We start from the raw sequence: 21,660 nt of genomic DNA on the forward strand, positions 1-21,660 counted from the left end.
TTCTAAGCTTCTCATCATCAGTGAACTGCTTCCCTTCACTCTTGATCATGTCTGTACTGTTAACATATAGCCCCAGCATCTTCTGCTTGATGTACCAGAACTATTTAAAAGGACATGAAAATGCATCAGAAGAGCTGCTCCTTCAAACAACGTTTGACCCTTCAAGTTTGATCTCAGGTGACTGCAGGACCAGCTAATTTTAAAGGAAGACAAAGAGCACAAAAATTTCTGTGGCTGTCTAAAGACTGTAACAAAAACATACACCAGTTCTTCAAAACACGGGCTGTCACTTATTACTACATCTAACACAAACCAGGCCAGTATGACTACAGCCTCTGGACACTCCATTAAATAATGAGCAATACCTGCTTCAGAGTGTCTGATCTTACAGTTATTCTTTAAGGCAGCAAATGAAATATCCTGATGATAATCAATTAAAAGCTCAAATCCTTCAACTCATTATGGACTTCTGCTTTTTATACTTGCAAAGATTAACATGTACATTCAGCCGAAATTGTGCTTCTCTCATTCTAAGAAAAACAGCAAACATGAAAAGCATACAGTGAAGTCTTAAGTTAGTTCTGGATTTTTGCTGGTAGAATTTAGTAGTTACGCTGTGCTTCAAATAAAAAAAAAATAAAATTAAAAATGGTAGAAAAGTTAAGATCACGCATGACTTCCAGAAAAATCTCATACAATCCTTCGAAATTGAACAACAGACCCCTCTTACTCTCTTGACTGACTTACTGCAGGGTCTTTAGTGCAGCAAGAGAATGGCACACCACAGCGCTCTCGACTTGCATTGGAATCTGTGCAATTGAAGTAAATATTGAGGTTCCAGTCATCAGCTCCAAAAGCCCCGCAGCACTGCCACTAGAACACAGAAAGGAGAGCTTTTTGTCTTTCAGTATCAACAAATCTCAGTGTTAAAGCATGCATAATTACTGCTGGTTTCTTTCTAGTTTTCCATAAAGAATCCAAGATTCCTTCATTTAATTGGACATAATTTAATTTTTGAAGACCACTCCAAACCACTAAGTTATTCTAAAATTACCATGGGATTACAGCTCTGTTCACACCCTGCAATGCTATTCTTTGGAAAGAAAATTACAGAGCAAACTGATACCCTAAAGCCACAGAGTTGCACAGTTCTAGAAGCTCACACCCCAGGGACAGTATATGAAGTGTGATATTCTGCCCCGTCTAGTGTGCCATGAGCTCTTAACAGACCTGATGAGCAGTAAGTGCTGCACTAGTGTAGCTACTCCATTTGCCAGTTTGAAGGAATCTTTGCTAGGCTGTATACTAGTCAGTATGAATTCAGCATTTACTGCACATCACAGATTGCACAAGTAACCCTTAACTGAAGGAAACCAGAATCCTTCAGAAAGTAAATAGCCGAGATGTTACACTTAGTCTCTGGTTAAAAAACGCCAAACCTGAAAAGAACAGACTAGACTTCAGTGGACCACTGATTATTTACAGCACTCCAGAATCTAGCCCAAGGAACCCACCTATGCCAACTAAAAACATACTAATAATAAATAAATAAATAAAACTAAGCACATTTTAAAGTGTTGGGAATGGCAATTCTCTCCCTCTGGATGTAAATACAGTTCCATCTGCATTAAAAGAAATGGGCTGTCTTCAAGCCTCATCTCTCCTAGCTGAAAAAGTGACTTGCTGGCCAGACTCATGCTGCTCTGACTTAACTGTCTAGATTGCTAATCCAGTTATCTAGTGCCAGTCTACTCCAAAACTGGATTATAGCCTTTTGGTTATGTACATATGCCCCACTGCTTTCAGATCTCTGGCCTTCTTCAAACTGGAAAAGATTCAAATGAGCACAAGGATCCACATTCTGTTACTCACTCACATTTTACCCCAAGGCATATAGAAGCAAACCAAACACTGAATAACTTTATTTGCAGAATATATAAAAATGAAGAGACATAATGATTTCAACAAACACTTAGTGATGCAACTATGCAGGGCCAAATTCAATGTGAAGTTCATAACATAGACCAGAAAAGAGTGCTGGAGCAAGAATGTACTGGCAAAATGGCTTCTGTGTGAAATTCAGTGCAAGACTCCTTTACACACTGGCAAATTTGACCTTAGAATCCGCACAAGCATGTGCATCTGACTTCACTCTTCCTTTCCCTTCAGGTGCTGCTGGAGTGTCTTTTAGAGATTTATAAGGATTTTTGGAATTGCCCACTTAATTAAGCTACATACACTGAGTCTTTTTGAGATAGAACATCGCAGTCTCAACAAGCCCCCACATCTCTGTCATTCAGCAGAGTGGCGTAGCACTTCTAATGTTGCTAAAACATCACTAACATTCAATTCATAACGGAATAAGTTTCCATCAAGCTTTAAAAAATTGTGGGTTTTGTTTTTGTTTTTAAACAGAAGTGACAGTTCCTACAATAAGATATTTTGAAAGCAATCCCCACCCTCCACCCCTCCAAAGTATCTTTATAAACACTTACAAATATGCTCCAACAATCTGAACACAAAACTCTTACGGTACCTAGTCAATTTGACACACTTATCTTTAAAAGCCTTCATGAATAAATCACCCCAACTCTCCACTGTCATTGTTTTGCTGAATAAAACAACAAGAAATAAGCCACTTTTCTTAGGTACTGTGTGTTTGCAGAAGGTCTGTGAATATTACAAGAATTACATTCTAGTATATTTTTGTTAATCCTTGAAGAAACCAAACAAGAAGTAACAAACAGAAGGTATTTCATTAAATCAAGCATTAAAAATTAAACATAGTCCTACTTACATATTCCTGTGTAAAGTCTATGAGGTTTTGCAAATCAATGTCATCTCGGTATGCTCTGATGTTGTTGTTTATAAAGAAATACAGCTGGTCCTTGATCCAGTCTTTGAAAACAAATGCTAGAATACCAGCAGTGAGTTCCAAGAAGAAAATAATTCCAAGAAACACAGAAAACTATGAAGAAAAAGGAAAACATTAAAATTATTTTACTGTCTTGCCAAAAATGTATTTTTCAAGGCTCGCAATTATGTGTGCTGGTAAAGCTTTGTCTGTTCCAGAGCAAACTCAACCTATTCACGCAGACAAAAAAATTAAGTTTTTTTTTTTTTCATTAGAGCTGAAGTACAATACTCTCAATTTTATTCTAGCAAACAATAAAAATGTCAGTGAACGCAAGCATTGGCACCTAAAGCAAGACATTTCACTGGAATTTCTAAAGAAGCTCAAATTGTTTACTCTAAATTTCAACATTACTGCCTGGCCAACTGCCAGGCTCTTTGAAAACTCTTGTAAAATTCCTGTGTAGGCACCCCCACTTTCAAAGGTACTGAACAACAAATAGGACAAATTAAATGCTGTCTAAGTGACCTTCTCTTCAGACATCCTCATTGGTAAAACTTTGCCTAAGTGGGTAAGGCAAAAATTCTAACAACAGAAATTAATTAATGACTGAGTCAGAGAGGAACGTCTATGGAATGACTCATATCCACACTAAAACCAAACGAGGCTGTGATGATTAATGCAAATGCAATGGATGCCAAAGGCATTAGCAACGATCTGCCACTTTCTCTAAGCATCTCCATTGAGTCTACAGTGTTTTAACACACGCTGGGGTCCTCATATACTGGAATTCCATCTCTTTTGCAACTGTGCCTTTAAGTCTCACTTTAATATGCTCTCTGTGCTTGCTCAGATGCATTTTTAATTCCTCTGTCAGCTGCTGTATAGGAAGCTATTTCTGGTAAAGCAGATGGGTACGTTTTAGAGGAGAGAAAGAAAGAAAGAAAGAGAAAAAACCCAAAATTTACAAGTTTTTGTTGTTTTTTTTTTAATTTAATAGAGGTAAGAAGAGAGTAAGCTAGAACTATATCTTGAGCTGCTTCATAAACAGCTCAGTAACTGTCAACTTCCTCCTGCAATACAATGTGTCAGTGAGAGCCAAATAATTGACCTGAAGGCTGATTTTTCCACTGGAAATCTTTTTGAACATATACTAAAGTTAACGGTTATAAAGACAAATAGTATCCTGGCTAAGCACAACTCTGGAAGGTGTGACAGGAGAGGAAAATATCTTGATTTTATTCTGAATCTTAAATTTACATATGGCAATAAGGTCTTTTTAGCTACACAGTACAGAGCCGAGTCTTATCACAGCAAGCAATGCCTTCCTAGCAGTTCTACCCTCTTCTGTACCACGAGGGAAACTTGTACAGCAAAAATCAGATGGTTCACATTCAGTAGCTTATTATACATTCCTCCTAATTCACAGGCAAGCTGATTATTGATTCTAAGTTCAATTCAGGCTCTTAGTGACAGGAAGTCAAAACGTTAGGCTATACCCATATGAAAAGCAGTAGTTCCACGTTATGATTCTTACTATCAACAGCTCTAAACATTAAAAAAAAAAAAACAACCCAATAGTAAGCAGCAGAGATTGAGATCTATAAAGCAAATCAAGAGATTCAAAGAACAGTACTCACATCAGTAACACTCTGCTCCCCAAAAGGCCTTTTAATATCTTTACACAGTTAAGCAGGAATACCAAACATGACTTTCCCCATGTAACTACTGAATGCCACAGTTGCTACTCACAAATTTGAGAAGAAAGGTATTTTCTCGCAAAGCTCCAATGCATCCTGCAAATCCCAAAATGAACATAACTCCTCCTACCACTAGGAAGAGCCAAACTGGATCAAAGCCACCCAGGTCAGTGATGGAAGAGATGTTGGACAGCACTCCCTGGGAAAGAAACAACACCAAGAGTTAACACATATGGTCAACCTTTCTGCTGTGAACATTCAGCTTGCATTTTTCTTTTTAAAAAGGTAGAGGTTTAAAGCAAACAAATGTTCCTCAGCACAACAAGAAAACAAAATCTTTGCATTTTGTTTTCAAACAGAGAGGAAAAAAAGGTGATTATGATCAGTATTTCTAAATCAACGCACAGGAAGAACAAAAGAGCATTCTTCTAGAGTTCCCCACAAAAAGTCAGATTTAGACATTAGAATAAAATTCAACTTAATTTTATTACCCATGGTGAGATGCATTTTGAGTATCGTATATGTTGTTCATATAAGCACAAACTTACAAGCATTATGACAGGAAAATATGGTCACTAGCAAGAAAACCTCTTCAGTTTAGACCCGGTATTTTCAACAACTGACAGAAATTAGAACTGAGCTTCCCAGTTAAATACAGTATTTTGTAACAAATTTTATGTTATATTTTGACAATTTAGATACCCGGCTGACTAAAACTTCAGTCACCTATATGGCAAAACCTTATTAAGTAAGAAAAGCATGGCTACTGTCTCACCAGTTAACAAAAAGAAACATTGAAATTGTGTCTTCTTAGTAGGACAGAAAGCCATTTAAAGACACGTCTGAGGAGATGGTATGCATCAGCTTGAGTTAGATTTATCACATGGTAAACTACACATGCTGTATTTCAGATACAACAGTCAGCAGAGCCCACTTATGATGCCATCAATCCCTAAGATACAGAGCTTGGGTTGTCATGCCGGGAGTCTTGAGAACCTACTTTATTGATCTGAGCACGTTTTAGCCAGAGTTTGGCTGATATTGAACATATGGGCCGTATCAAGGAGCAAATACAAAGTCTTCATTATTCCAGTGAGATCGCGGAGGAACAGTTACAATTCCACAAAGCCTTCTGGCAGCAAAAAAAGCTGAAGCACCACTGCTTCATTCCTTCATTTATCTTTAGTGTCATAGGTCAATACAAAGCACACTACTGCAGTGGACATTTCTGCATGTGTTCCTTCAAACAAGCCTGAATGCAGGCTGAGTGTTCTGGACTACTGCTTTCCCTACTAACTCCTGAGTTAACTATGGCTTGAAAAGCAACTATAGATGTTCTGCTCTACAGCTTCTTGTTTGCAGATCTACTCTCAAGTTTTTCATCCTTTTACTTGTTCCTGCTCATATCCACTTTGCTTCTTTTGCTCCCAGAACAGCAATAGTTTTAAACAATTCTATCATAGCATCATTTCGAAAAGTTGTTAGTAACTCTGTTAACAAGTAACTCTTCATAATAACTTTGGATCCTTGATTTTGTTTTTTAATACTCAATTTGGGCCACCCATAGCACATAAATAGTCATGCACCCAGTATCTCTAATACAGCACATCAGTCTGCAATCACTTCCATTATTTCCTCCACACAAAACTGACACTGAATAAACTGGAAATGAAGACAGTCCGTAATACTTTTTATTTCTGAATGACAGACTGGATAAAATAGGTGCCTGAATTCTCCAATGCACACAGCGAGGAGCCTTGGAAGAGACCAGAAAACATAAGAAAACAACAAAAAACAGAACGCCATCTAACTCTAACTTACAAACAATGAACAAGAATGACTTAACATTCTCAGACTAGATTTTCCTCCTACTAGAGAAGGCAATCCCCCCTGACAGAGGGATGAAAAAAATATATTCGCTGCTTTCCTCCTACAGCACATACAGTACTAGACATTGTCATTCATTACAGAGGCAAGAATAGATGCGATGCATAATATAACACAGTGCTGCTCAGAACCAGTATTGCTGTCAAACCAGACCAGTTGGTATGCCTCCTTTTCTAAGTAATCAGTGATGAGATGGTACAAGTCAGACTGAATTGAACACTTAAATCAATTTGTACAGAAGTTTTCCACCACTGTTTCTTGATTACATGAGCCATGAAAAAAGAAATCGAAGGATACAACTTTCTGGCTAAGAATAACAAACAATAAGCAGCATAACCTAACACACAAACCTCTGAAAAAGGCACTGCTTTGGACATACACAAGTCAGGAAACACAACCTCTACCTCAAAGAAAAGGTCTGCCGTAATGACTTCCAATCATGTTTGGAAATCCTGCCTATGTTTTCCCCCATGAGAACAGGTTATCATAGAATCATAGAATCACCAAGGTTGGAAAAGACCTAAAAGATCATCCAGTCCAACCGTTCACCTATTCCCAATAGCTCCCACTAAACCATGTCCCTCAACACAACATCCAGCAATGCCTTAAGCAAAAACTACTCCTAATTTCTTTTAATATTAGCTCATATTTTTTCATTAATGCACTATAGCAAAGGGTAAAAACAATCATTGGAAAAAGGACATTGCCTACTGCAATTATTTTCCTTCAAAAAAAAAAAATATCCAGAAGGATAAATGGTCATTTAAGTCTCTCTTCATAAGACAGTTTGGTCTTACTTTTGAAAGAAAAGAAAAAACAGTCTAATCAAGTTATTTCCCTTTGGAAAGTAGTAAAATTCAAATCAAAGACAAAATCCAAGTGTAATTCAGTTAACACCTGTAGACCCTGGTCTTTGAGAAGCTAGTCTTTATACAAATAAGTGTTAATAAGAAGAAATACACAACTTCATACTCTCATTACACCTAATGACAATAAAATTTAGCAAATTGGCTGTATTTCTATTCCCTTCCTGATCATGCCATTTCCCAACTGACTTGATTTTAGCACTGGCCACAAGCTGGCTTGTCACTCAGCAAAAGTCACTCACATCTAAGCAGAGTTCTCCTCCAGATTCTGATTGCTCAGTACAGCTGTGATCTGACATGTACTGAAGTAAAACAATACAGGCTTTATCTGCCATTGTTCGCTACCCTTGGAGAGCACCTTTATGTGCATCTTTTGCTAGTCCACATATGACAATCATAAACCAAGCTTGGATAAACTCCAAGTAATACATCCTGACAGCACAAAGCATACTGTGTAATTCTCATTTGCTTTGTGTGCTGTCTGCATACGAATCCTAACTTATCAGTATTCTGGAGACACGTCAGGATAAGCAGTCTTCTGAGTGGCTTTGGCAATAAAACCATTGCTAGCAAGAGGAATGACAAACACAGACAATGTTGTGTGCTTACACCTAGAGATGCACAGAGATAGTGCTTTATTCTGGGGAACACACATAAGTCTCACAATTGCCAATTCTGTCTTCATCCCATCTTCAGCCAAAAGCAGAAATGTGTATGGAGCTGACTGAGCAGAGGAAGAGGAATCCTGCAAGATAACACTGCTTATTCCAGTGACACTCTGAATCCTCAGGGCTGAGGTGCATGTGGTGATTGTTCACCAGCTCATCTCTTCAAGGGATGAAAAGCCTAAACACATCACTGTAAATCTTTTAAAGATGGGCTCTCTCCAAATGAAAAGAAATTTTTCTCAGCAACACTAGTGCAGAAGTCCAATCTTTACCACAACACAGTTGCAAGTACTATCAATATTCTGGTATCTAACAGGAAGAAAAACTTTTTTTTTCTTAAATCTATATTCACACTTCAGAAGTATGGTAATGTTTCTGGGGTGCACACACAGCACTTCTTTGGTAGTTCAGACATATGCCTAATCTTTACTTGACAGTAAACGCTTTGTGCAGAGTCACACATGCTAATACTTTTCTTCTCCCAGTGGCACCAATCCAGGGGCTCTACTGCAGTCCCACAAGGAGAGCCAGCAGTGCTCTCTGGATGAGCTCCAGCTCATCTGCTTGCTCTGTTCCCCCACCCTCAACTGCCTGCTGTACATTTGAATGTTGAAGTTCTTAATCTTTTCATCCCCTGCAAGTCACTTTTTGTTCACAGTTATAAAGAAGCAAAACCATCCATAAATGAACTACAATCAATAATGGTGGTTACAAAAAAGTTGCTTTATTTGTGAAGTGTTCCTGATTTTGGCCACTAGGATAGAATGACACAGGTATACAACTGGAAAGACTGACATATTTCTAAACCACCCCACATTCATGAGATAAGTGAAGTGAAACAGCAGGACCTGCTCCTTTCTCCAATGAAGGAGTGGTGGAGAAGCATTGGCGGTGACTTCTGCCACACCAACAAATACCAGATCACCAAGCCAGGCCCATGAGAAGCTCCTAAAACAACAGGGAGGTGACTCCCTCTAGCACAAGAGCAAACCATTTTAAGAGAGGTGCCTGAATCTAGTGACCTGCGTTGTCACGCTACCTTTTTTTAAAAAAAAAAAAAAAACATGGCCAGAGCTGTGCACCCTACACCCTACACGCTAGATTTCATGCATAGCTCAAGGCAAAGGAAAAATACTGATCTTGAAGACAATTTTTTGATAAGGCCTCTCCCAGTATTATAGCTGCACTGTTACTTGCTTTTATCCCATCAAAAAAGATGAAGGAAGCAACATTTACTTCCACAAGGATTTCTCCATCTTATACAGAGATTACTAGGACCACTTACACCACTTCCCAAAGCCAGACCTCTAACTCCTGCTCTAACCTTTTAACTAAACCTAACTAAACATTTCTGCTGCAGAAGCACATTTCCAGGATGAAGAAGAAAGTAAGCGGTCAGAAAAAAGGTGCAGCAATACAAGACCTTCAGAAACATTTCTTCTCTGCAGCCTAAGAATTAACCTTTCCACAAGCCTGTCTCCAGGACTTAGAAATGCTGGCAAACACACAGGAGTGATTTCCAAATATATTATTTTAAAATGGAAAAAAATCTACTTCCACAAACTTTTTGCAGTTTCTCCACGCTATGCATCTGAGCAAGCATGAAGAACAGAACATTGGTCATCGAAATATGCCCAATTAATTCCACTCCAGCATTTAGTCTCTGCAATTTAGAAACTGGATGAGAAGTGTTTACAGAACTCACCTCCTTGATTTTTGTTGGTTTTGCATTTCCCACAGCAAACAGTAATAGCAGCAAATCTTTAATTTCCAAGGTTCTAGTGAAGTAGACTAGCCTGACTTCCTTACTGCAGCAGAGTAGAGTTCAACACATGAATAACTGTTAGAAATACACATAAGAACAGTTTTTTCCATTTTTCAGGATTAATGGTTACAGGGTGTTGGAACACTTCTAAAAATTATTTAAAAACATCTTTAGAAAATGAATCTGTATGTACTGAAATCTAAACTTAAATGTACCAGCGAGATCTAATTGTCATGAAAAAGTCAAGTTTAAAACTTGAGATCCAGACCAAGAGTTCCTACTCACCAACAGCACTGTGCAGGCACACAGACATACCATATTGTTATTCCAAAATGTGGAAGTTGGCTTCTGAGCTGGAATATCTTCTAGTTATGCTGATTTAATAAGAAAAACTTTGAAAGTAAACTTATGTGTGCAACCAGCCTTTTCCACTTCTCCCACTTTATTTCAGTCAACCTTGGAAGTAAATTAAGGCTGATCAACAAATTTTGTGAGTATCTAAACATTTTTTTCCATTTCCATTTTAGAATCTCTGCTTTTACAACCTATACCTATCACCTAATGCAGATTCCAAAACCTAAGTACTTGCTTTCTAAAAGCTCCCACTCTACAGTCCCCAAAAGCCTCTGAGAACATAAAAGCAATTCATCATTCATTCTCACTGCACTTACATGTAAATCTCCTGCAGGTAGTGAGAGAACCACAAAGTTTGTTTTCCTAAGTACCTACTGGCATCATACCATGAACACTCTCAATGAGCCTTAAGACCACATTATTTAATATTCACAACCAAGGAAGGAAGTACACATTTTGTACAGGGTGAATTTGTTTGTAAAAGGCAACAGAAAAGATTGCTTGAAGTGGTCTAAAAAATTAGTGAAATATAATGACCGTGTATTTTTTCCTGCTGCTGAGCAAACACTGTAAGTTGCTTGGACTTTAGCGTAGCCTTTTTATATGCTAACAAGCCAGGAGGAGGAGGAAGGGGTGGGTGTCAGCTGCTCAGTGGATGAACTTTTTTTTCCTCAAACAGTACTATACCAAGTCTAGTGAGCCTGAAAACACTGAGAGATTGTGAGCTATATAGTGCATCTATGGTATAGAAAGCTTTATTCATCCCTCAAGTTTATCGCCCCCACCTCCAGTTCTCTTTCTGAGTCCACGATTCAGAATGCTAATTGCTCAGATTTTGTTCAGGCCTGGCTGGCTGGCTGTCAAGCCAATTCTACTGCCTGGTTGACAAATGAGCTCTTTTGCCTCCCTGCAAAGGAAGGTCATGAGACTGTGTGTTTTTTTCTTTACTTTTTTTTTTTCTCTTCAGTTTAAAGTCTAAAGAGAATTCAAACCAATCTAGCAAAAAAGAGAAACCAGCCACTAAATCATCTAATCTATCACAGTCTCACCTGGCAGCAAACAGGCTTCCTATAAAATGTGGATTACTTCATTATATCCTGTATTTTTAACATGGCCTTGTACACTATTTTTCTGTGATGCAGCAGAACTACATACAAGTCAACAACCAGGACAAAGAACAACAAAGCTAGATGTAAATCCTTCTGAAGACCTAATCTGGCAAAAACATGGTAAGTTTATGTTTACATATTATACAATAGTACTATTAAGTTCAATACTGTCAAAGATTTAGTTCATTGGGACAGCAGCAGTCTTCACAGCATAACAGAGCGTTCAAACAAAAAAACAGTTGAAAGAGTTGAGGCCTTGGTATAGAGCACCACTAACAAGAGCATGGCTCCATTTTTCTCCCAATGCCTTCTGGGAGACAGATTCCCTACCACCTGAGCCTTCTCAAGTCTGAACAGGCCCAGCTCACTCAACCTTTCCTTATAGGAAAGGTTCCTTATCTTCATGGCCCTTTGTTGGGCACTTACTAGTATGTCCACATCTCTTGCTTACTGAGGGGCCCACAACTCAAGCCAACACTCCAGCTGAAGCCTCACCAGTGCTGAGCAAAGGGAAAGGATCCCGTCCCTCCACTTGCTGGCAACCCTTTGCCCAATGCAGTCCAGAACATCATTGGCTAGAACTGCCTCTGCAGCACAGGCATGCAGCTGGCTTCTGTTCAATCTGCAGTCCACAGGTCCTTTTCTGCAGAGCTGCTTTCCTGTCTTACAGTGTTGCATTACAACAGACCACGATGCAAACTAATATTCACATCAGCCACATCAATCAAGTTACAGATCTTCCAAGTGTTTGGCTTCACCTGCTCATCTGTCAGCTCCAGATTGCAAGCTGCAGCAAGAACAACTCTGTATGGGATGTAGCTGATCCACCCCTCCAGTTGCATGGGCACTACAATTACCTGGCACTTGATCCTAAGTCAAGTCCTGGCCATTTTCTGTCCCCAGGAAACGCTTAACATGACATGACAATAGATATATAGACCTTGAGTAAAAACATGATTTTTTTATGATATTTACTATTATGAATCGAAAGGTGCGGGTGGTTTCACATACAGACAATTAAAAAAAAAAAAAAAAAAAACCAACAAGCTTTCTGTTAGAACAACCTCTGGCTGCAGGGGCAGCGTATTTCAGACTTCAGAAACTATAAAAGCTCTTTTCCCTTTACCTGCTCATTTATTCTAAATAGGAATAATCTGTATTACCACAGTAATCATACAAAAAAATGTTCAGAACTTTTCTGGTAAGCTACTCTGAAATATATTACTTCTCTGAGGCTTAGACACAGGCATCATAAGCTCCATGAGTATGCTCAGATAACTCAGTTAAACATGTTTGTACATTTCTGCTGAATGACAGCACCACTTTCCAAACCTATTCAAGGTTTCCAACATGAGCATCATATGGTAGGTAAATATATGGGTAACACACTTAAACACAGGCTTCTACGCACAAACATGTATATGGTGTGAGATAGTTAACACTCCATTACAAGCTGAGAGTTAGTTTTTGCATAGAGCAATTAGCATTTAAGTCAATAACTCACTTCCAAATCAGCAAAATTTGTCCTGAATTTAAGTGGCAAAACTCCAGTGTTTCCAATGTGGTTTTTCTCTGCTGCAAGTGCCAGTTATTATGCCTGAAGTAAATATTAGCTTAAAACACTAACTTAGTGTTTTCAATCAAAAAAGAAAAACATCACTTAACTATATCATAGAACCAGTGTTATCATCCAGGGTTGGATTTTGGTTTGTTGTTGGTGGGTTTTTTTCTTCATTTTTAAACAAACAAGGAAATTCTGGCTTTAATTTTAGCAGTTGTATTTCAGTAACCCAATACATACTGACTTCTTTTGTATGTTATGCTTTGATACCTTATCTTCTTTCTTACTTCTGTAGTGAGCAAACTAAAAATCAGGCTTTGGTTCACAAGTGAATTCTCTCTCTCCACCTTTTCCTTCCTTTATTCCTATTTCCCAATTGACTTCACAGTCTCAAAACAGAAAGATTTCCAGTGTACAACCTTATATTCTGCATAAGAAAAAAACTAAAATTCATTTTCTTTACCTCAGATTTCATTTGGTTTCCTTAAGAGAAGCAGCAAGAAGCACGCTACGCACAGACAAAGCTGAGAAGGCTCACTTTCAAGAAGTTGCCTTCTGAGACACGTAGGCTACCTCTCATTCCTAGGGACACATGCAATGGAGACACACTGCCAACACTGCCTTCAGTAGAGCATTCTATTATCTGTGCTGCTGTTTGAGCATGTACGGATTGAAATGGTTATTTTATGTGCAAAGTATCAGCCATGATTCCTTGCCAAAGTATTCTTGGGAAAAATGCCTCAGATCTTCCCCTAGGAGAACCTAGCCAAGGTTGTGTTTTATTTTTTTGACAGAGAAGCTTGATTTTGTTTCAGAAGAAACTGTGTGGACACACTAAATGTGCAGCATACTGCTATTCCAATATTTCATCAGAAAGAAAAATGTTTGTTTGGTGCTATATTCAACTTACCTTTTCATTCCATGCCCACAATCCAATCCCAAGAAATGCTATGCCAAGGAACTAAAGAGAAAAAGAAAAGAAAAATATCAGAATAGAAACTATAAATTTAAAGACTAATTTATTTTTAAACATACATATTACCTCATCCCCTGTATTGGATAATCAATTTTATCACGACTCTGGGGGCTTCCTAAGAGTTTTAAAACATGAATAGTTGTGTTTTCTTTATTTTACAACTCAACCATTAGAACTGGAGGACTCCGCATACTGCACAGTGATACTTCATGCAGAAACAGTAGACACAACAAACATCACTTTCTCAGCATCATGCAAGTAAGACTTCTTGAACTTGACAGACTACCCCCAAACCAAACTTCACAGTCAAGTAACAAATTATTTTTTCAATGCATTTTCCATCACCTGTGAGAACAACTGTTGTCAAACCTCTTACAGATCACACACATTAAGAGAAAAGGATTAAAAGAAAGCCCTCAACACACTTACACCATCAGTTTAAGCAATGTTACCCACAAACACAGAAAACTGTTAAATGACACGAAAAAAATGCCCTTCCTCCACCAAGCAGACTCAAAAAAGTGTATCTTCCCAAACAACGGAAAAGGGAACAGCTTTTAGGGTTTTGTACATCCTTGTATTTTCTATTCCACTGAATAATTCAAGTGCATCATTCCCCTCTCAACACTACTGGATTTCCATATAAAACCCACATTAAGAATCTCTGAAACAAGCAGAAAAGGCAGACTCCATCTCCTGACATCACCACTGTATATTTGACATGATACAGTACCATCATACAGAATGCTTAAAACAAATGTATTCTGGGTGTCCAAGCACATTTCTAAACATTCACCTGTCCAACTTTAATCCTTGGTTTTAAAACTTACGTACTGGCTAAAAACAAAATTATACGCACTCTAATTTCAGGACATGTAACAGAATATTGCTCGAACATCAAACTCGTATTTTCTTGTGGTTTCCGCACAGTGAGGTGCACAGACTTATTTTGGCACGTAGCACATTTTCTCTTAATATCTGCATAAACAGTCAAGTATCCTAATGATTTTTTTCTTTTGCAAAACAGGACAGAAGTGTTTTTCTTTGTCTAGAAGTGGGAGGAAGTGCAAGTATCAACTTCTTTCCCAGAAGTGACTTCAACAACTTCAAAGCAAGGCTCCCACTTATATACACTTAGATGGCAATTTCAGCCTCCACACACCAAGAATTTCTATAAAGTATAATTCAAAAGGGAATATACTCATTGTAATACCCTGAAGTTCCCAAATACCTCTCATATATGAGATACTCTGCAAGTGTACACTGCCTGCCGAGCAAAGAAGACACTGCCAGCTCACCCAGAAGCACATCTATGCTACTCTCCTTTTTTGATTTGAAGAGTCATGCTTCCGAATTTAAGGAGTACTATGAGCCAGCATTCCTCACAGGAAACTGTCACAAGCTTGGCTATATTAAACACATGATAAATGGAAAAATTTCTTGAGTAGAAAAACAGAATTGCTGGTCAAGAAAGTCTGCTATTTCAACAGCCTTAATTGTCTATAACACATAAGAGATGGATTTGAAAGTATAGCCTCCTGTGACAAACCACATAAGCAAGAAAAGGTTATTTTACCTGTACCAAGAAAACCTTATGGTTGGACAGCTTGCCAGAAATATGTAATCCTTCTGACCGAGTGATTATTTGAAACTTGGTGAGATAAAGCTGCACAAGTTTTCAAATCACTTTCAGGCTAACACAGTTATTTTGCAGTGACAGGCTCCTTTCATTCTTTCTCACGCAGCCAAAAGCACCAAGGACTAAGGAATAGGAGTGGGGGGGGGAAAAGAAAAACTGGACTTGGAAATTGTGAATTTTTATTTCTAGAGATACAAAACACTTTTGTGAGTAGCTGAAAATACTTCTGAACACAGCAAACAAGGAAAACCAGAAAGAATTTGATCAGTGCCTATATATGTGTAACTTAATAGCCATAAACATCAGCTGCTAGACTGGCTCAGATCCACTAGCTGTATTAAATGTAATCCAGTCAAGTGTCCTTATCATTCACCAGATGTTGAAGCTTACAAGGGTAAGGCATTACTTCATGAGTTGCAAATGGTAACTTGTAGCCTCCTTGGGTCTCCAGCCAGACTGATCTCATCACTCAACTGTAAAGTGAGATGAGACTGCACTATGCTAAGCTGGAGCACCTAAAAAAACTGATACTGTCAAGCCCCTGGCAAGCCTGTTAACAAAAAACCAGAAAACATTCTCTTGAGAGGACTCAAAAAAATATATGCTGCTCTGTCCTCTTCATACTACAAAATGGAAATCTCTGTCCAGTTGCCTTTTGAGCAGCTGATGAAAGAGGAACAACAGACAATACCCATCAGGAGAAGAAAACGTTCAGGATGGAATCATGAGTTCTGTCACAGGATGCTGTAGAAACTGAACACTTCAAGGCATTCAGAAGCAGAATTAGATAAATTCATTTAGGATCCACAGCTATCGAAGAGTGACTCTGGCAGAGTTTCTGGCTCAGTAAGTTTTTAAACCATTGCTTACGAGGAGAATATAAGCAGGAAAAGATGCTTGTGTAGATGCTTTGTTTCTTGAACATCTCATTCCTTAGGATTACACTTACTTGCATTAGTTGAGTCAAAACAGTGAGCAAGAAATACAGCTGGCCTAACTCCCTACACTCGCTCTCCAGAAATGCTTACCCTCACACAAACAGCCTGCTGGGAGGGTGAAGCTCAGAGGAATCTCAGTAATCCCCACTGGCAGAAGAGAGATGCCTGCTAGGAGACTTACACCTCTTCCCAGGATTAACTTGAAAATTCTTTGGCAATCATAAAAGAAACTTTTCAGCAGCTTTTAGGAAGTGCTTAGCAAAAATCCCTCCGCATTTTTGCTATTAGAAGCAGAGGTAAAGCAGGATGCACACTCTATTTATCTTGCAATTTTTCAGCATATGTCTCCATGAGTGTCTTATTCTGCTTGTTTGTAACCAAAAAGAAAATCTGTTCACCCTAAGCACATGGGAAGAGAATGGCATAATATGTATTTTCTCAATTAAGTCTGGAAAATTTTATTTACGCCCTTTAAATTATTCCAATGAGTAATCAAGAGGTGGAAGTTTGCCTCATTATTACAGGAAAGACAGCTTTAATTCTCCCCAGATATCTAGTAAGACCAATCAGCCAAACTGTAAATGGTCATCAGATCTAGGATAAAGCTTGTAAAATCTTGTTTGTTTTTTTTTTCCAAACAATAGTTTGCAAGAGAACATTAAAGCATTTCTCTACAGTATCACAGCATTATGAAAGACTCGCATAATAGCACTTTTTGAGCCATAGGTTTTGACTCCATAAGCACCAAATAAATGTGTTCAAATTTCTCTTTTCTAAAGCATGTAGCAATATTTGTACTGCTGCTCTGCTCATAAAGTTTATGTGCAGTTTTCAGAAGTGGACTGATCAATAAGTGCTTCAAGCTGCATATATCTTATTCCTAGTCTTAGCTGCATGGAAGAAAATGATTTCTTGTTGCTAGGGATACAGCATTATGCAGAACACTATTTCATTTGAAGGATGCTGAGGTAAATACTAATGTAAACATGAGATACAACTTCAGAGAAAGATGAGCTTAAGCAGAGCAATCAGACATTTCATACACCAAATTTTTCATTTCAGCTGACACAGTGAGTTGGCAGCAGTTTTCAATCAAAAGCACAACCACCGCAGACCAAGCAGCAAAAAGGTTGGTTAATGTGCCATAAGCCAGTGTATGTCCACGTGTGAATGCATTATTAAAGGGTTGTGAGAGAAGGAACTAGAGCACAGCTGCCTTTCTACCTTCATCACACCATACAAACACTAGCAAAAAGCATGTCAAACCTGAGAAAGCTCAGAGACAGAACTTCCTAACAACTGCTTTATTAAGTTACATACTTAAGGGAGCACACAAATTTCTCATCTGCTCTGTATGCTTCAAGAAGCGTGCGTAGTGTTAGCAACGAGACTCAGGATTCCTACAACTGGTTCTGTGTTTCTTCCTTGGCAATATCCTGCAGGCTCTTCACACAGGAACATTTCCTCCTGTGCGATTCCAGCCAGTACAACAAGGGACAGCAAGGTACAGTAGTTTACTGATAAATGCAGCAAGTGACCAGGACACTATGAAGAGTTTTTTTCACATCCCGAAACACAGTCAGGAAAACACAGCACTTCTGAACTAAGCACATATGTAAAAGCAGCACTGACAAGTTCTTAACTGAGCCCAAAATCCCAGACGAATAATTTTTCCCTAAGCACTTCCTCCGCAGCAGCCTGTGTTAACACGCACTCGTAGAAATTTCAAAGACAGAACACTCACTGCTTTCTTTAAAGTATTTTATACGAAATCAACCTCTTTGTTTTCAACCAAGGGCAAAAAGGAGATTAATTACTCCGTCAGAGCACAAAATATTATTGTTACTTAGCCTTAGGTAGTACTGACAGGGAAAGGATGCCAAACAGAGTTTAAAATAAAGATTCGTGCACTTTGTTTCTGCTCTTTATGCCACTGACGTGCATCCTGCTTTAAGTATGTCTATTGGTATCCCTTCTAACAACAGAAATAAGACACTCTCTTAACTCTTGTCTCAGCCTCACAGCTTCCAGCAGGACCAGTATTACACAGGAGGAAGATAGCACAAGTGTGCTTTGTTCCTGCTTCCCCATGCTCCGGTTCCAGTGTTTTTTCTGTTCTGAAACCAACCCTAGCACAGCATTTCATTTTCAGGTGGCTAAACACATGTTGTGGCCACAAGAAAGGCAAACTGCTCAAAATGTACACATTCATTTATGTGTTCATGACAGTGCTTATAAAAAAAGGGTCCACTTAAAGCCCACCTCTTATTCCCCTTGAGATATCAACAGCAAGACTATATGATGTACTACAGTAAATGAACAAAGTTGCTGCAAATGTGACTAATTACCATTTTCGTCCATAGCAACCAAAAAAAATGCCCGGCTAAAAAAATGTCTGATTTATATCCATTTTATGTGATGCTTTTAGAAAAATGTTAAACTGCATTTCACAGATAACTGTTCATGTAATACCTGTTATAAGTCACACATATGAGGAAGAAAAAAAAATCCCAGTCTTCACACTCTTTTTGTTCAGCTGAATTAGAGAAACAATTGATTCTATAGAATCATCCAAAGTAGAAAACCAGATCTGAGAACAATGAGACAGGCCATCTGTTTTATCCTGCAGGACTCTTAGCGTGAAGAATTCTATAATTCTTTTCTAATGTATTTTCTAATGAAGAATTAAGCTTCTACAAACCTCCATTTTGAGTGCAAGGTGCTGTGGCTGTTAGCGCATCTCTAATTTATACCCAGTATAGGATTTTCTGGTAAATTCGTTTTAAAAGTAAGCCAGTTGTACCTCTCCTCCTGCCCCAACTGTACAACCATTTGCCATTAGTTTTCTTATTGCCTTCTCCTGTTCTTTAATTGCAAAAGCAAGACATCTGCTTTCTGTTACAGCTGCTCTATGTATTTATTTTATTGCTTTCTGGTGGTGCAATCGTAAGTACTGCCAATCAGCTTGCAGCAAGAGTCCCTAAAGACTGAAGTTCCTCTCCTCTTGTCCACAGAAATTGATATACTGGAAAACGTAAAAAGGAGGATGAATTAGACCCAATTTCTCCTGCTCCAACTTTTGAATAACAATTCCCCTCAAGCCTAGATAAAATACATTTAACTCTTTCCAAGCTCACAGTAAGTCTCTGCAAGCACAGTTCCTAAGTGGGAAGACAGAAATTCTGCTATATACACCTCTGTGTGGGCCTCTTCCTTAGCCTCCCTTCTGAGCCATGCTAAGTGTTCGGTCTGCTTCTGCTTTTCCTCTCCAGCCTTGTTCTCTCATCTGTACCACCTTCACCTCTGGCTCAGGCCCCTTCCCTGCAGCTTCTCTGCATCTCTGCCTGAAGTCACTTTCTATTTATAAAAATGCCCCAAAATTCGGGAAGTGGTGCTGCAGCAAAATTTGAAAACAGTGTGGGATTAAAACAACCACAGGGAGCTGAAGTGCCTGGAAGCTTAAAGTAAGAGAACTGAATATTGTGTCTCTATTCTCTCTGCATGGTCCAACTACTGAAATCTGAAATGTAACTTTTCATCCTGGTCTGCAAATAAGAAAAAAAAGCCAAGGTAAAGAAAGCACATTCTCCTTCATGCTAGGCTGAAGTTGAGCATCTCAGAGCAGTGCAGTGAACAGGTTGCTGACCAGGACTTGCAGCTTCCTACTCCTGAGGTCAGTGAGACTCCTCTGGTTCCAGTCTTGTTGCTGCGTGCACCTGGTTTGCTTGCTTCCACCTGAGCAAAAGGGTATTTAGGTGCAGCCCTGCCACAACTCTTCGCACCATTTTTTCTAGAGTTATTTTTCCATTAAAAGGAGGAAAAAAAGACTACAAAACAAAGCATACCTGAAACTCTCTTTGTGAAACAGATAGACAAATACTCATTTCAGCCACTGTAACATCCAATTCAGGCATTTGATACAGCAAACAGAAAAGACCTGAGCTAGCTTTTTCCTTGGTAACAAATTGATGTAAGCAGCAGAGCCAGGGAACACAAACAGGTACGTTTGTCAACACAACAGGATGCTTCCAACACTCAGCAATTCCTCCAGAGACAGCAGCCAGAGCTCCGCTGCACAGCCTGCCCACACAGCAGGAATCTCCCGCTCCACTGTCCCAGCAGCCACATTCCCACATCCCAGGCCATTTCCAGGAACTGCACTGAAATCCATTTACTAACGGGAAGTCAGCATGTGTGGAGTGCGAAGGAGACATGAAAAGCCTGGGCAATTCTGGATAGACAAGCACACTAAGTGAACAGCACCAGCTTTACAGGTAAACTTGGGCTGAACAGTTTAACCTAGTACTTGGTGTACTTTGAGAAGGAACTACACAGAAATTGGAGCACATGCTGCGTGAACAGTCAATGCACAGCCAGTCTATAAACACATTGAGCTTTTTCCAGCAGCAGCTTTACTGCCTCTTACCCTCACCGAATATTCCCTCCTAGCTCTTTTTGAGGAGCCCCCACTCAGAAAGATATTCAACACCATTCACATAACAACTGGTATCTGGTACCCTCTTCTGAGAACAAAGAAGGTACATAAAGGGACTGCAGTAGGCTTATCGAGTTATTTCACAACACAGCAACTGCTCACTTGCCAGTGTTGCAGCCAGGTGTGTAGAGATGAACAATACTTCTGACAACACAAAAACATAACCTCAAAAGTTATGCCAGCTGTGTCCACGCATGCTTGTATATCCCTCTTTTTCAGAGATGTGGGGAAAAGGAATAAAGCCAAAACATTAGTTAGCCAGGTATCAAAAGTTATTTCCAATAACCACACACAATTATCAGTCAGCCAGATACACAAAGTTCTGTAAAGTTATTTATTGTTTTGCATCTTGTAGCCCTTGCAATAGAAGCATGTGGTTGGCAGTGTTAGCCACCATCAAACTCTCCACATTTCCCATGTAGCACACTCTAAGCGGCCAGAACTGAAAAGCTCAGATGAAATATTAAGCCTGACTCTGTGCATCTCTCAGCACGTGTTTCAGAGGCACTGGTCAGTCTGTGGACCAGAGCTCTGACAAGTTCTGTTCCAGACAATAAGGTAATTTAACCCGGCATTTTCTCTTGGAATGCATTCCTTCTTATTAAATCTAAAGCCAAAGCATCTAAAGGACACACCCTTGATGCACACTACACAAGGTTATCCATCAAATTAATTCACATTTTTACTTGATATAAAAATTAAACAATGCTTTACTAGATACTTCTATACTGAAAGATAGCTTCCAGATTTCTAGTGAAAGAAGAATTTACAGAAGTAGGCAACAATTTGTCATTTCATCAATAATATTACTTGGCTAGGAGCAGAGCAAACAAAACTGTGATTTCAAT

At 38.9% G+C, this 21,660-nt stretch overlaps 1 protein-coding gene across 1 annotated transcript in view; it reads right to left on the reverse strand.

Annotated features, from left to right (window-relative positions):
* Window positions 1–21,660, reverse strand: part of TSPAN5 (tetraspanin 5) — a gene marked incomplete at both ends in the record, with an annotated part of 77,310 nt that overhangs the window by 4,635 nt on the left and 51,015 nt on the right. Inside the window, 4 exons of the mRNA XM_079534569.1 lie at window positions 748–873; window positions 2,798–2,968; window positions 4,607–4,753; window positions 13,675–13,725. Of these exons, the coding sequence (XP_079390695.1) occupies window positions 748–873; window positions 2,798–2,968; window positions 4,607–4,753; window positions 13,675–13,725 (495 nt within the window). The remainder of the gene's footprint in view (window positions 1–747; window positions 874–2,797; window positions 2,969–4,606; window positions 4,754–13,674; window positions 13,726–21,660) is intronic.

Source organism: Tetrao urogallus, assembly GCF_951394365.1.
Source record: "Tetrao urogallus genome assembly, chromosome: 4".
Classification (NCBI taxonomy): domain Eukaryota; kingdom Metazoa; phylum Chordata; class Aves; order Galliformes; family Phasianidae; genus Tetrao; species Tetrao urogallus.